We start from the raw sequence: 14,989 nt of genomic DNA, 5'->3' as shown, positions 1-14,989 counted from the left end.
AAACATACTGTGTTGGAAAATCAGAGGTGTATAACGAAATTATAATATAATTATATAATTTGATTTAAAACCGAACGCGTAGCGTGAGGTTTTAAATACAAAATTTAGAGCTATTATAATTTTGTTATATACCTCTGATTTTCCAACACAATACGTTTATCTCCATTCTACCATTACCGTGTTATTCAGATTTTAAACAAATAACTAACGTGTTGGAAAATCAGAGGTATATAACGTGATCATATACCTCTGAATGACTTTGATTAACCAATCACAATCCAGTATTTACTGAAGTCATGGTAGAATTTCTTTTATTCCATATATGATTGTCACTTTCCGAATTAAAGCCCATGTTTCCGAAAATACGTCCGGGCTTCTACCCTGACTTGTCACTTGTCAAAAACCCTATTTTGCGTATAGAAGTCCTGGGCTTGCTTCCGGAAAACCCCGGTCTGTAGACAAACCATGAGCCTCCATGGCCTTAATGTCGCTTTGTATGTTTTATCAGGGATACTCTACAACCTCTATATAGGCTCCCTGGTTTTATCGACCTCTGGGGATTTTTTTATCCATTCTGTGTTCATTACTGCTGAAACGCAACCTTTAAAACGATTCATGATACTTCTTACATGTGAGCAATGTGCCTGGATGTGAATGAGAGAGTGAGTGAGAGAGTAGCTGAGTTTTACGCCGCACTCAACACAATTGACGGCGGTCTGTAAATAATCGAGTCTGGACCAGACAATCCAGTCATCAAAAGCATGAGCATCGATCTGTGAAAGTGGGAACCGATGACATGTGTCAACCAAGCCAGCGAGCCTGACCACACGATCCCGTTAGTCGCCTCTTACGACCAACTTAGTCGCCTTTTATGGGAAGCATGGGTTGCTGAAGACCTTCACGGGTCGGGTCGGGTGTGATAAGAAACGGGTCGGGAATGAATGAATAAATGAGTTTGTTTCCTAACCATTTCCATTTGGACATAACAGTGGTGGTTTCATAAACATAAATAGTTGTTTTGGTTTTTTTTAAAGATAGACAATGCAGGCGAATTCAGAGAGTGTGGGTGTGTGCAGGGGTGTGCACAACTCCCCTACCCCCTTTCCCTGAAGGTATATTAAGTGACCGTGCAAAACGTATGAAAATTAAGTGTGAACAAAGTGACCACAACGAAATTGTATATCCAGAAATCCATTGAAGCGTACATACAATACGCATTTAGTTGTCAAAACGAAAGAAAGATCGCACGTTTACTTCTGCATGGCGGAACTTTTTTCGCGAAGAAATATAGTGCCAAAATTAGGAATTGATTTCGCCTTGTGTATTTTAACAAATGTCACAGTAAATCACTATCTATACATGAGTACTATCTGTAGGGTACACTGGAGAAGCGGAATGGTATTTCTTCTTTAATATGAACCGTTAAGAAAGAAGCACCGTGAGTGATATATTCATACGCTGGACAAGTGAATCAGCTGCAGTTGTCTGAAAACCTTGACGCTATATTCTGTGAAAACTGAAGAAAATGGCTTTGAAACGAATTAAAAAGGTAACCGTCCTCATATTTATGGGTAAAGGAACGTAGTCCAAGTAGACACATGTTGAACAACAAGGGAAAAGACGGTGATCATTTTTTCCCCCGATGCCTGACAAACAAGTCCCATCCTAATGTCATTTCAACAACAAAACGAAACGAAATCTTGTTCTATTCACAGAATCCAACAACCAGTGTTTACATATAAGTCGCCGCTCAAACCGAATACACTTGATTTCTAGCCGAAATATTTGTACTATAAATACTAAATGTTCATCGATTTTTGATCTAACGTGTCATGAATTTTTGTTTGCCTTTTTCACAATGTTATGTTCAATATCATATTCATAAATTCAACAGCAGTGAAAGGGCAACAAAGCATCTACAACTACTGGTGCTGATACTAACCATATTGTCATGGTGAAAATGTTACCATTATTGTGCTGTTACCAGTTATGGTCAGTTCATTTACTTAATCGCCATCATATTCTTATATGTATTTTTCAAGAACAAATATTTACTTTTGTTTTTTTGTCCTCTTTTAACTGTTACATATGAAAATCTTGTGGTTAGTGTTAAGCTGATCACCAGTTTCATTCCTAAATAACTTGTGGTTAATCAATACTGACTGAATAAAAGTTGCCAGAATGCCATCTGCCTCTCACTCGCCTGCCAATAAAACCACAGACAGATCATGTAACTGTCACCAGAGTGAGCAAACCAGAAGTGACGTTATGTTGGGAAGTATTTGCAGCTTAGTTGTATATATAAAAAGTGTAATGAGTGAGTTTAGTTTTATGCCGCACTCAGCAATATTCAGGCTATATGGAGGCGGTATGTAAATAATTGAGTCTGGACCAGACAATCTAGTGATCAACAACATGCGCATCAATCTGCACAGTTGGGAACCGATGACATGCATCAACTAAGTCAGCAAGCCTGACCACCTGATCCTGTTAGTCGCCTCTTGCGACAAGCATAGTCGACTTTTATGGCAAGTGTCGGTTCCTGAAGGCCTATTCTTCCCCAGGACCTTTATGACATGATGTTCGTGACAGAGCGACCATTTTTAAAGTCCCCATCACAGGCTAAAGTCTGTTCAAGTATCAGTTTGATTACGCTTCGTTTTCATCAACTTAGAAAATCAAAAGTACTTCCTACTTATAGTTAAATATGTATCTGAATCATGACCAGAAGGAATTTGCATGATACAGCTTATAACGTAACAATTTATAACCTTTATCATGACAACAAGCAATTTTGACAGAACTGTATATGAATACAAGTTGCAATTCTGAAGCTAGGCAAAGCAGGTAATAAAATTAGATGTCAGTAGATTATGAAAGCATAAAGCTTTCATTTTTACAAAAATTGTCATGATTTCAGGTTTAGACAAACATGTAAACAAGGAAATTTACCCCGGGAAATGTGTATGAATTCTTCAGGGCCCCACATAAACATACCACAAATTACGTCATGGAGACGCTCCCCTCTAATTGATTGAAATTTCATTCACAGGAGAGAATTGTGCACTGTTCTCGAAAAAGTCAATTTAAGGTAATTAAGTGTCAAAATGAGTAGTTTTAATGCCAATAACTGATTTATGTATTTGTCCTCCCCTAGAGTATATGTGATCTTTAAACAAATAGATCTTTATCATGTTTTATTAGCCATATTGAAAAAATATGGTGGCAGTACTTCACTTTACCAATGGGTGCAGGACTCCAGTTTTCTGAATGAAAATAAGCCGGAATAATGAGTTAATCTAATCGGCCAATCTAATCAGTCAACGCAGTACCATGGAATGAGACATATATTGTACCAGGTGATTAGCAGTAGATTGTTTACCGTGATGTGCATTACTAGAATCATAGTATTTTGCCTTCAGTTTGTCTTGCATTATAACTTTTGAACATTTTCTAAAATGTCCACATATTGAATCGTCTTGCCAAAATCTATGCGTTTCATATTTTTTCTGCATTATGATCATATCTGATGCACTGAAACCGGCCAAACCTAAGGACTTGTACCCTAATACATACTGTAACATGGTAAAAGGACTTGTACCCTAATACATACTGTAACATGGTAGGAGTGTGCCTTTTCTCCCCCTGCTGATGAAATGTGACACTGCTAACCCTTACTGTGACTCCAACAATCTCTGGAGATTGTTACATTAGAGATTATAACATTAGAGATTTTAAAGAGCAGTTGGATGAGAAAGAGGTTCCTGGTCCTCAAGATTGTGAAAGGATGTCTTATGATGGTGTATAAAATACGCCAAATATACAGGCAGACATCTGGACGGGTAACTTGTTAAATGGATTTAACCAGACCAGACGCCAAGATATGGTGAATTTACTCAGATTTATGGAACATCCGAAATTTTCAACAGACCATCAGGCTGGCAGCCTGTAAATGTAAGACCGTCCATCAGAAATACAGCCTGTCTCAGGCAGTTGGACAGCCCTTATCATGCTTATTTCATACACTGTTTATGAGAAAGTGGATGGCTTATGGCTAAATATAGAGTTCAGAGTGACCAGTGCTTATGCAACTAAAACTAAGGAGCAAATAAGCACTTAGCACTGCATCTGGTCAACTGCAGACTTGCTTTCAGTATAATGTCAGCTCAGATGGGGCGACTATGCTTGTCATAAGAGGCGACTAACAGGATCTGGTGGTCAGGCTCGCTGTCTTGGTTGACACATGTCATCGGTTCCCAATTGCGCAGATTGATGCTCATGTTTTTGATGACTGGATTGTCTGGTCCAGACTCGATTATTTACAGACCGCCGCCATATAGTGGGAATATTGCTGAGTGCGGCGTAAAACTAAACTCACTCACTCACTCAGGTGTGTTCCATATTCATTGCCTCTGAAACCCAACATGGATGATGCAGTAGTACTAAAAACAGTATATACATCACACTTGTCATTGTACACATAGACAGGTAAACATGGTTATAAATGCAAATTTGATCCTGTCCAAAATTGGTGATACTAGTACTGTTAGTATAAACCTGTGATACACATTGTACTATGCTTCATACTAACTCTGCACTGCTATTTGAGTGAAATACACTTTGCTCATTTGTGGGTAGCTTTCAAGTTTTCATACAGTACACGTAATATTTAATTGATGAGTAGGCCTAGTATTAACATGATTACCAATACAGAAACATGTAGATATTTGTAAGGCAACAATACATAAGTGACCTGTACTGGCTGTAGCAGTTCTGTTGTCATCTTACATCAATTGACCCGCGAAGGTCTGGGGTAGAATAGGCCTTCAGCAACCCATGCTTGGCACAATAGGTCATTGTGCTTATCGTAAGAGGTGGCTAATGGGAACAGGTGGTCTGTTGATGCTGTTGATCACTGGTTGGTCTGGTCCAGACTCAATTATGTACAGAAAGTCGCCATATAGTTAGAATATTGCTGAGTAAAACTAAACTCACTCACGCACTCTTATGTCAATACATAGCCTTTTGTGTCAATAGGGTACAAATTCATTATTTTCATCTACCTGCCCCAGGTTCAGGCAAGTGAGATAGTAGGTCTTTGTTATCAAAATATTGTCTGCACCATGTTATCAACAATCTTGTTGCTGGCAACGACAGGAGATGATTCTTTATTGGCAGTTAGTGGGATATTAATGATGAATTTTGCTGCCTCCTGAAAAGTGAACATTGTACAATGTCTTAAAGAATGTTGTGGTAGATGGTTGCTTTTTAACTGACATTTGTATTAAAAGAATTCATTATCATGTTTATGTTCTTGGCAAAATCAACTTGTCTGCCATTACATTTGACATAATACACCATGATCTCTTGAATTGTCACAAGATTGTGTACATATTGTGTAGTCAAGGTCATTTATTTATCTTATGAGTACGAAGACAGACATGTTCTCATGTTTCGTTTCGAGTCATCTCATACAGATGCTGACAGTAACACACAAGACTCATTTGATGTTAGATTTACACCACCAATATTGCTGCCATGCAAAACTGTTACCAGCACTGGACACCACCTGAAAATAAGAACTACCTGCCCCTTCAATAGCTTACCTTCACAGGTGCAGCCTGTAAATCAGTTCCTGAATCTACTGTCATTTCCTGACAGTTACATAGCAGTGATACAGTGTGACTGAGATCTGTATCAGGAACATAAGTTACCATCCCTACCTTTTAATGCAGAAAGACGTGATTATGATGATAATTTTTGCATCATTGCTGGGTCAGTTTGTTGTCTTTGTTAAGTGGCTGTATTGATCATTTGTCAAGTAATGTGTTCGTGTAGTTAGAATGAGTGAGTGAGTGAGTTTAGTTTTACATCACACTCACCAATAGTCTGTAAATAATTAAGTCTGGACCAGACAATCCAGTGATCAACAGCATGAGCATCGACCTGAACAATTGAGAACCAATGACATGTGTCAGCCAAGTCAGCAAGCCTGACCACCTGATCCTGTTAGGTGCCTCTTACAACAAGAATATTCGCCTTTTATGACATCAAATTTGCAAGAAATGTTATGTTCTTCAGCTTGGAGGCTAGTTTTTCAATACGTTAACCAGGTACTATATTAGAGAGAGGTGACTGTATCTTCAACAACAATACTACAATTTAATCACGAAAAAAATAACATAGTATATTGTTTAATCTAATACAACAGTCAAATAATCATAATGGGGCAGGGTACTTAGACAGGTACCCAGGTCTAACTCATTACCTGATTACACACCCATCCCAGGTATCCGGATTACCGTCCCAGCTCTAATGTAAATGTATTTGAATCTATTTGATTGTGGTGAAAAACAAGTCCTCACTGCATCAGGCACAAATGTTTTTGCAGACAGTTTTAATGAAGGATATCATGATACGTACATTTCATGTATCGATATGTATCACGATACTCATGTCACGATTCAATATGTATCACAATACCTTTTATCACGACATTATTGCATAAATTTAGTTCCATTTTGAACATTTATGTTTCACATTTTGTAGTTGTCCATGAAAAGACCCACATTTTTTGTTCTCTGAGATTTAAAGTTTTAATTTCTCATCTTCGTGCATGAAAAGTAATCATTCATAACTCTCATTACATCCAAAAGCATGATACAATTGCAAAATGTTTTTGTAAGCGATATATAAACATGTTTATACAGATACTTTCAAAGCTAAATATCAATACAGTTTTGAATGTATCGATAATTGTATTGTCTTAGAAAAACTATCGGTGTATCCTGGCATCCCCAGTTATGATTGTGAAGTACTTTACAACAGCTGTTTGTTCAGTGTGTTAACATGGTTTTGTCATACAAATTATTTTCTTGTGTATTACAGTAATTTTAGTGATAGGTAGATCTCATCTCTGGCATCTCTACTAAACCACCTCCTCTCTCTCCTCTTTACCCCCTTTCTTCACAATTGCAGGAACTTATGGATTTTGAGAAAGACCCTCCAGCTGGCTGTTCAGCAGGTGCAGAAGATGGGACTGACTGTGAGTTTATGTACCAACTTTCAGATTGCATCACTATTGGTTATGTGGTGGCTGTAAATCTGTAAAGTTAAGTGAGCAGGGTTTTTACTTACTAAACTACGAATCTAGAGGTCCCCCTCCAATTACTAATCTCACTGCTCTTGACATGAAATGTGATAATCCTGTAGGTAGTGTAAAGAACTGTTGTGTACTGTAAGGTTGAAGAATTGCTTTGGTGTCAGGAACTTTGTTTCTTGCCAAGAATCTAGTCAAATAAATTATATTAAACATCCTTTTGGTGATCTGTTTATATATTGTTTTGTGTTTCCATTCTTAAAATCTGTAAATGCTGAACATGCTGAATGCACATTTCTGTGTTGTAAAACTCCTTTTTGCAAACAAAGCATAGTGCAGTATACACACTTGCAGTAGTTTTATGATGATAAAGGTTGTAAATGCATGTTAGTTTAGACACTGTCATCCAGCCTTATCTTGTAACATGACTTACATTACCATCAGCATAGTCCAGACATACAGAACCCTGTCGCTAGTGAAAATATAAGTCCATCCTTCTTTAACAACTACAGCTGTGTGTTATTGGGGCCAAATGTTTATGGCTCTTTGAAAAAAAAAGTTTTTTTTGTTTTTTTTGTTGGTTTTTGTCTCTCTTTTAATAGTAGGAAGTCATGTGTTATCTATCAAAACGAGAACAAGATATGAAACATAGCCTCTGTGTAAACCATGCAGTATGATAAATTGTGTTATTTTTCTGAGTTTGTTAATGCAATTCATATGTATTAAACATACAGTTTCCATAAATAAATAGATGCGTTTGTTTCCCTACATTCATGGTAGATACTATATTTGCCTCATGCTGTTTTCAGTGCAACCCTACCCTTTAGCTGATATGAAAATTTATTTGTTTGGTATGACACTGACAGTCAGCAGTATTCCATGTAGGTCATAGCAGTCTGTACATAATGAAATGTCAGCAACAATATCAGTGGCTGAAAGCATGAACACTGATGGATGCTTGTGGAGCAAGATGACACACTCAGGAAATGTCACAGAACCAGATCACAAGATTTCAAATGCAGCTTGCCTTCGCTGTTGTTTAGTACCTAGGTATATCCATGCTCTTATTCACTATCACTGCTGCTCACTGAAACCCAGTCCAAATTACATGACACATGAATTGCTGTCTCATGAAATTTCCATAATTAATGATGTTAATCGTTGAGAAGAAATGTGTGATTAGCATTAGGGGTTATAAGGCTATTGTCATCACTACTGCAAAGAAACTGTGGTAACAGTTTAGTCCAGGGTATTTATCAGTATTTATGGTGATACACTATTTTATGCTGGAGAATCAATGTTAGGTATAAGGGTATTTATCAGAATTTATGGTGATATACTATTTAATGTAGGAGAATCAATGTTAGAGGTATAAGGATCTTCAGACAGACAGGATCTTCAATATATGCAGGGTTATGTTTGCAAGATCTGTCACTAATATGAGATTTCATTGATATATCACCTGTCTGATTTTGTGTAAGCAATACAACATTAATCATGATCATGTTATCAACCACTTTTTCTTTTATTATGTTGCATATCACTGGTTATCGTGTATTGTGTAATGTTACTTTACTGTTTCAGTATATCGCTGGCAGGCAGTTATACAGGGTCCAGTAAGTTGATAATCTGTCTTGAGCTTGTACCATTTGTTACTTTCTTTTGTCAGTTTGGAACACATGCAAGTGATGCCTAAACATTATGTAAGAATTGTTTTTGTCACATTGACTCACAAGAGATGCTGAATCACTCATATCAACTTCTCAAAGAAATCAGGGGAGAAGAAAGGAAATTTTGATTCACTTAAGCATGTTGAAAGCCACTCATTTTTGTATGTTAGCTTCTATTTTTGAGCCAATTTTGAATGCGTATGAACATGTTTTCTTGCAAATGTGCCCTTTCATATACATATTGGTTGTAGGAGGACAGTCCATATGATGGTGGAGTGTTCAGCCTCTCGATCCAGTTTCCAACAGACTACCCCTTTAAGCCTCCTAAGGTAATCACTATAGTAACATGTACATCTGAGCATCTTGCCAAGTACTGATGATGATCATCGAGGTAAATAGCTCATAACTTTTAGCTGTACAGGTAGAGATTGCAGGTGTGAGCCATTACGACTTTGGTGTAACAACAACAATTTTGAACCTATAGTGTTCTGTCTCAAAGTACAATTTTTATGATTAAAATATTGTGTAAAGCAGATGGTAAGTGGACTAGGACATGAAGCATTTTGTAGATTGACAATTTACTTGTTACAATGTTGCAGTGGCTGGGGATAGTCTTGATGCTGTTTTCAATCTTCAAATGTTGGTTCTTAAGTATATATCTTCAGAAAGTTTTGTTCAGATCATTGTCATGTTTAATATTGTCAAAAATGTTGCAGTATAATGTCTTCAAGTGCATTTTTATTTTCTTTCATAAGTTAAAATACGTTTTGTCATGAATGAAGTACACATAAATGAAGGAATAAATGTATTCATGTGTAATTCATTGTCTTTTTCAGCTTGCATTTTTAACAAAAATCTACCATCCTAACATAAACAGTAACGGAAGTATCTGTCTAGATATACTCAGGTCACAGTGGTCTCCAGCTCTAACAGTATCAAAAGGTAGATATAATGATTGAATTATTTTGGGTCAAGCACTTCACATAGTACAGCAGAGAGCACCTGTCTTGCATACAAGGGACATAGGCAGTCTTATTTAGACACTGTGACTCTGACTTATTAACACAACACAGTTTTCTCTTCACTACTGTTAAATTTGAAGATAATGATTTAAGTGAAAGGAGGGATTTCAAGTATTCATGCATGCAGATGTTTGTTGTAAGAGGCAACTAAAGGGATCATGTGGTCAGACTTGCTTGCTTGATTGACACACATAATGACATATCATTTTTTTAGATCAATGCTCATGCTTTTGATCACTGGATTATCTGGTCCTGACTCAATTAGTTACAAACAGCTGTCATATAGCTGGAATATCGCTCAGTGCGGTCTTAACGAACAAACCAACCAACAACCATGATTGCTATCACAGTCTGGTCATGAGGATGGAATGGTCAGGTTTAGTAGTGTTGTTACCTGGTTGTAGATACCCTCATCTGTTATTGGTTCAATTTAATTTTTCTGTATGTCCTGAACAGTTTTGATTAACCAGTGTTGGATTAAAACATGTTTTAGATTTATATACCACTCCCTTCCTTCGTCACATATTTGTACTTGACCCTTGAAGATTCACAGTAGTTTAGGTCTTCAGCAACCCATGCTTGTCGTAAGAGGCAACTAACAGGTCAGCCCCACAGAGTTGACTGACACATGTCAGTGTATCCCAGTTGCATTGATTGTTCCACATGATGTTGGTCACTGAATTGTCTGGTCCAGAATTGATTATTTGCAGACAGCTGCCATATAGCTGGAGTATTGCTGAGTGCAGCGTTGAAAAACACTCAATCACTCTATGAACATTTATATAGTGAAGCCCATTTCTGCACCCTCCTGGATATTGTAGGAATGTTGTTGATTATCATGTTTATTGTAGGAATGTTTATGATTATCATGTTTATGGGTAATTGATAGTAATTTATTTGTCAAATAGGCTACGTAGCATTAAGAGTAGACTCTGAAAGTTGAAATATTCAATTGTATCAATATGAATATCATCTGTCAAGTGACCTTGTAAATTTTTATGGGAACAAAAACACTGATTCTGTAAAGCCTAATACACACGCTCGCTGCCATCAACATGAATCTATGCTTTTTCAAACCCTTTACACAAAACTGACAGAGTGTCTCTTGTTATTGTCATGTTTTTTTGTGTTTTACTTCAGTTTTATTATCCATCATATCCCTGCTGACTGACCCCAACCCTGATGACCCTTTGGTTCCTGAAGTGGCGAAGGTCTATAAAGTTGACCGGAAAAAATATAACAAGACAGCGAAAGAATGGACAATGAAATATGCTCGAGGCTATTGATGTCTGTGGAGCTCAGGAGTTTAGTATTGTCAGAAGTCAAGGACTCAAGTCTGTCCGAAACAGTTTACAACAACGTTTTTGAAGATGGGATATTGATTGAAAGCACGCACACTTTCCAGTCACTCAGTGTACATCATGTCTGATTGATGTGTTAGCCTTTACTATTTGAAAGAATCATTTGTGGATTTGTAGAAATATTTTGTATACTGTTGCAGGAATGGGTGATTATGCTGACATGCATGCTCTTATTTCTGTGTAATGATTAAGTATTCTGTGAACTGGTGGAATATTTGCCTTTTTCCAAGTTCAGTTTTGCCGTCACCCCTTTGGTATTCCTACTTTTGAAATATATTACCTGAAATGAACTTATCATGTTTAACAACTACTGGTTCTCGACATTGAGTTATGAGAAGTTAGTGCACGAATTTGTTTTAACTGTTGAAAGAGATTCCAATTTTACAAGGATTTTTTGAAGTTTTTTTAGCTGTTGAAAGAGATTTCAATTTTACAATGATTGTTTGAGAATTGATTTAAAGTTGAAAAGTTCTGACCTTGTATTGGGAAATTCTAAGCTCATAAATGCAAATCTCTTGTGAGGATATGTAGAACTGATCAAATCAGATAATTCTCCTCTGGTGCATGTTTGTTTAGCCAGTGGAGGCATAGACTAGAACCAAGTTTATTCTGTATTTGAGTCTATGATATGTTGTATTTATGTATGTAGAATGTGCTTCTTTTGACTTTGACATGAGACAATATTTTGTTTTTGTTGAGCAGTATACAATCTGCATTTTTCTTTGAAAATATCACCGGCTTGTTTTGAGGCACCAGTGTTTCTTATGTAGACAGTACGTTTGTATATAGTGCCAAAGTAATTCAAAAAAATGGTTTTGCATGGTCATTGTAAACTAACTGTAGGCATAACGCTGACAATGTTTGATTTGTTTTGCTCTAGTCACTTTGTTTACGGTTGTGTTACACATTGTTGTTTGAAGCATCTGATGTCGAGTCTGAAGTTTAGTGGGGTGATGGGGTGGCCTAATGGTTAAAGCATCCACTTGTCACACTGAAGCCCCAGGGTTTGATTCCCCACATGGGTGCAATGTGTGAAGCATCTGATGTCGAGTATGAAGTTTAGTGGGGTGATGGGGTGGCCTAATGGTTAAAGAATCTACTTGTCACACTGAAGCCCCCAGGGTTTGATTCCCCACATGGGTACAATGTTTGAAGCCCATTTCTGGCGTTCCCCCAACATGATATTGTTGGAATATTGGTAAAAGCGGCTTAAACCCCAGCTCACTCATTCTGAAGTTTACTGAGAATGATATGAACAAATATGACCTCAACTGCCCTTGCAGATTTCAACTGTGACTCAGATCCTGTTTATATTTTTTGTGATTTTCCTTGTTAGATACTACGACACTTGAAATTGATACCATGATTTATAGTCTGTTGGTTTTTTTTATGTGAACGTATCTGTTTTGTATGGCATGTAAAATGTTACATGTGTTCAAACTGTTAGATCTCTCACAAGTATTCTTCACTCTGGGCACAGTTTTGACTATTTTCTTCGATCTGATTTTGAAGGAAATGTTTTTAGATTTGTTGTTTTTAGACTGTATCCATGGAGACCTTTCTTTGTAATTCTATGATAATTCTGTTATGCTTTGTTCTTCATTGTTCAAGATCAAATCTTTCCTTTTTAGCTGTGGATATGAATTTTGAAAAACAACCTGCAAGTGGTTTCTTTGTGTATGGAAGGAAGTTTTATTATTATTGAAAGTAGAAGTCCTGGGGCTGGGGTTATTTCAGGTTTCACTGATGTGCTAGGAAGATCCAGTGTTAGGTTAAAATCTTCCATATTGTAAAATGACCTACAGGTGAAAAAATCTCTGTGAAAAGTGATAAAAATAATGTAATCAAATCTGTTTGGACTCAGTTGCTAATACATCCAGCTTGCACAGTTGGGGCCATTATATTTTAACCAGAATGAGGCTGTTGGTTATGGTCATGTGACAATGTACAGATTATCTGAAAATAGCAATCATTCAAATTATACAGAATCCTGTGTTGAAAAATCTACACACAACATAAGTTCAAGAAGCTTACTATACATATAAGTTCATACACATACCGTTTTGTCTGCTTCTGTGATATGACGACCAAGTAAAAGTATGCACATCTCTGATACTGGTTGTTTTAAGGGAGCTAAGGCTTCTTATGTCGGACATAATGACCAGTTAGTTTGCCAACTTGATCAGTATCAAGCCAAGTCATATCTTAGTGTGTGTGGTCTTGAGGTGAGTTTCAGCAGTACGATGTTCTCCACACACTTGCACATTTCTATCTTTTCATGTGGACATTTATCACTCTTTGGTCTGAGGTGATTATATGTTTATGTGATTTCTTGTCAAGCCTGGGAAATGAAGAGTCAAGGTTTATGTTAAAAAGAGCAGGTAAGTTTTCAATGCGTTCTTGCTTTTTGGCCAAGTTTGCATTTTCAGCCTCATCACAAAATGAGTTTTCTATTAAGTTTGTGACCCGTGTTTGATTGTTCCACATTGAGTGATATGAGCCCTGTACATTCCATACCTATAGGCAAAGTGTGCATGCTGTGTGTAGTAAATACTACTACTTCTCACATATAGTGAAGTGAAGAATAGCCAAGGTATATTTACAAGGTCAGAATAATTTAGCAAAGATTGTCATAAAAAAACAACTTTTAATACAGTAAGGCTGGATTTCAATTTTTATGTACAATTTTCTCAAACTGTAAACTGTTGATTTGACTTATATGAAGAATGAGGGCCGTTGTGAACAGTATTGAGGGTATATTTCAGTGCTTGGTAATCCAGTGGAGGAGAATGCTTATTGTGATATGAAAAGGAGGTGTGGTTTGATGTTTAAAAGTAATTTGCTGGGTATGAAAATTTAATAATTTGTTGTGACTGGATACTTTAGTTTGGTTTGTATTGTAAGTCTTTTACAAAACACTGATGTTTCACAGAAAGATTATTCATATATGGTTGTCAAGTTGCAAGCTCAAATAATACAATTCTCAAAGATATGCATGTTCAAGAGAGGTAACAGAAATTTGGGAAAGGGATATGTCATTGAAAATATTATACAAAGTGAAACATATTTGTTACTTGGTGGTGTAAACATACTGGGATTGTGTGCACTTAGAAGGTTATCATCTACCCTTTGAAGAATTTGCAAGGCTAAGCTGTTTAGTAGCCGTTGTCAGTGTTGGGCCATGTTTGTGTGAATAGGTGAGCCCATGAATTTTGTGTCAGTAGCGTATTTAGAAGACACTTGAAACATACTGAATGGATATTCAAACTGATGGGAATGTTCAGTTCTTTCATCATTTTCAGAAATCTGTTTTTGTATTGACCAGAGCTATACTTTGCCTGTACATTTCTTGTGTAAATATATGTGTGTGTACATATACATATAGATCTGAAGACTCTACTCTGTATGTATCTAGTTTTCTATTGACACTTTGACCTCAGTATTATTTGTTCCCAGTCCTGTAGTGCTTCAAAAGTATTCTCAAAGTAAAGATTACTGAAAGCTTTGAACAGCAGATTGTCTACAGTGGCAGTTCGGCCAGATCGCCTTTAAGACTAGTATTGATTGTTAATGTTTGTGGTTTTAATTAATCCACAGGGTAATCAGACAAATGTTACAACATATGAATGAGGTAACAGGGAGGTATATATTACTCTTGACAAATTATTTATATCTTTTATTTTTGTGTAAGTCTTGTAATGCTTAAAAGATCTTGTATCAAGTATTGATCACTGTACCAATGCCATCCTTCCTGCCAGTTAGAAATATGTGTGATATTCCTGATGTCCCCTTCATAAATTCAGGCCAAAAATATCAATATTGCAGTATTAATATTTG

The 14,989-nt window shown here is 36.7% G+C and overlaps 1 protein-coding gene across 1 annotated transcript; it reads left to right on the top strand.

Moving 5' to 3' along the window:
• The first annotated feature begins 1,438 nt into the window (after positions 1 to 1,438).
• On the top strand, positions 1,439 to 13,249 carry LOC137284643 (ubiquitin-conjugating enzyme E2 D4-like). The gene is made up of 6 exons (XM_067816533.1): positions 1,439 to 1,549; positions 6,979 to 7,045; positions 8,684 to 8,715; positions 9,021 to 9,098; positions 9,606 to 9,711; positions 10,932 to 13,249. Exons 1-6 carry the CDS (start codon positions 1,526 to 1,528, stop codon positions 11,075 to 11,077), a joined length of 453 nt encoding a protein of 150 aa, XP_067672634.1. The 5' UTR covers positions 1,439 to 1,525; the 3' UTR covers positions 11,078 to 13,249.
• Positions 13,250 to 14,989: the final 1,740 nt, after the last annotated feature.

This window comes from Haliotis asinina, chromosome 5 (assembly GCF_037392515.1).
Source record: "Haliotis asinina isolate JCU_RB_2024 chromosome 5, JCU_Hal_asi_v2, whole genome shotgun sequence".
NCBI classification, from domain to species: domain Eukaryota; kingdom Metazoa; phylum Mollusca; class Gastropoda; order Lepetellida; family Haliotidae; genus Haliotis; species Haliotis asinina.
Note: the sequence above shows the minus strand (reverse complement) of the source record. Positions and strands in the feature narration are given on the sequence as shown.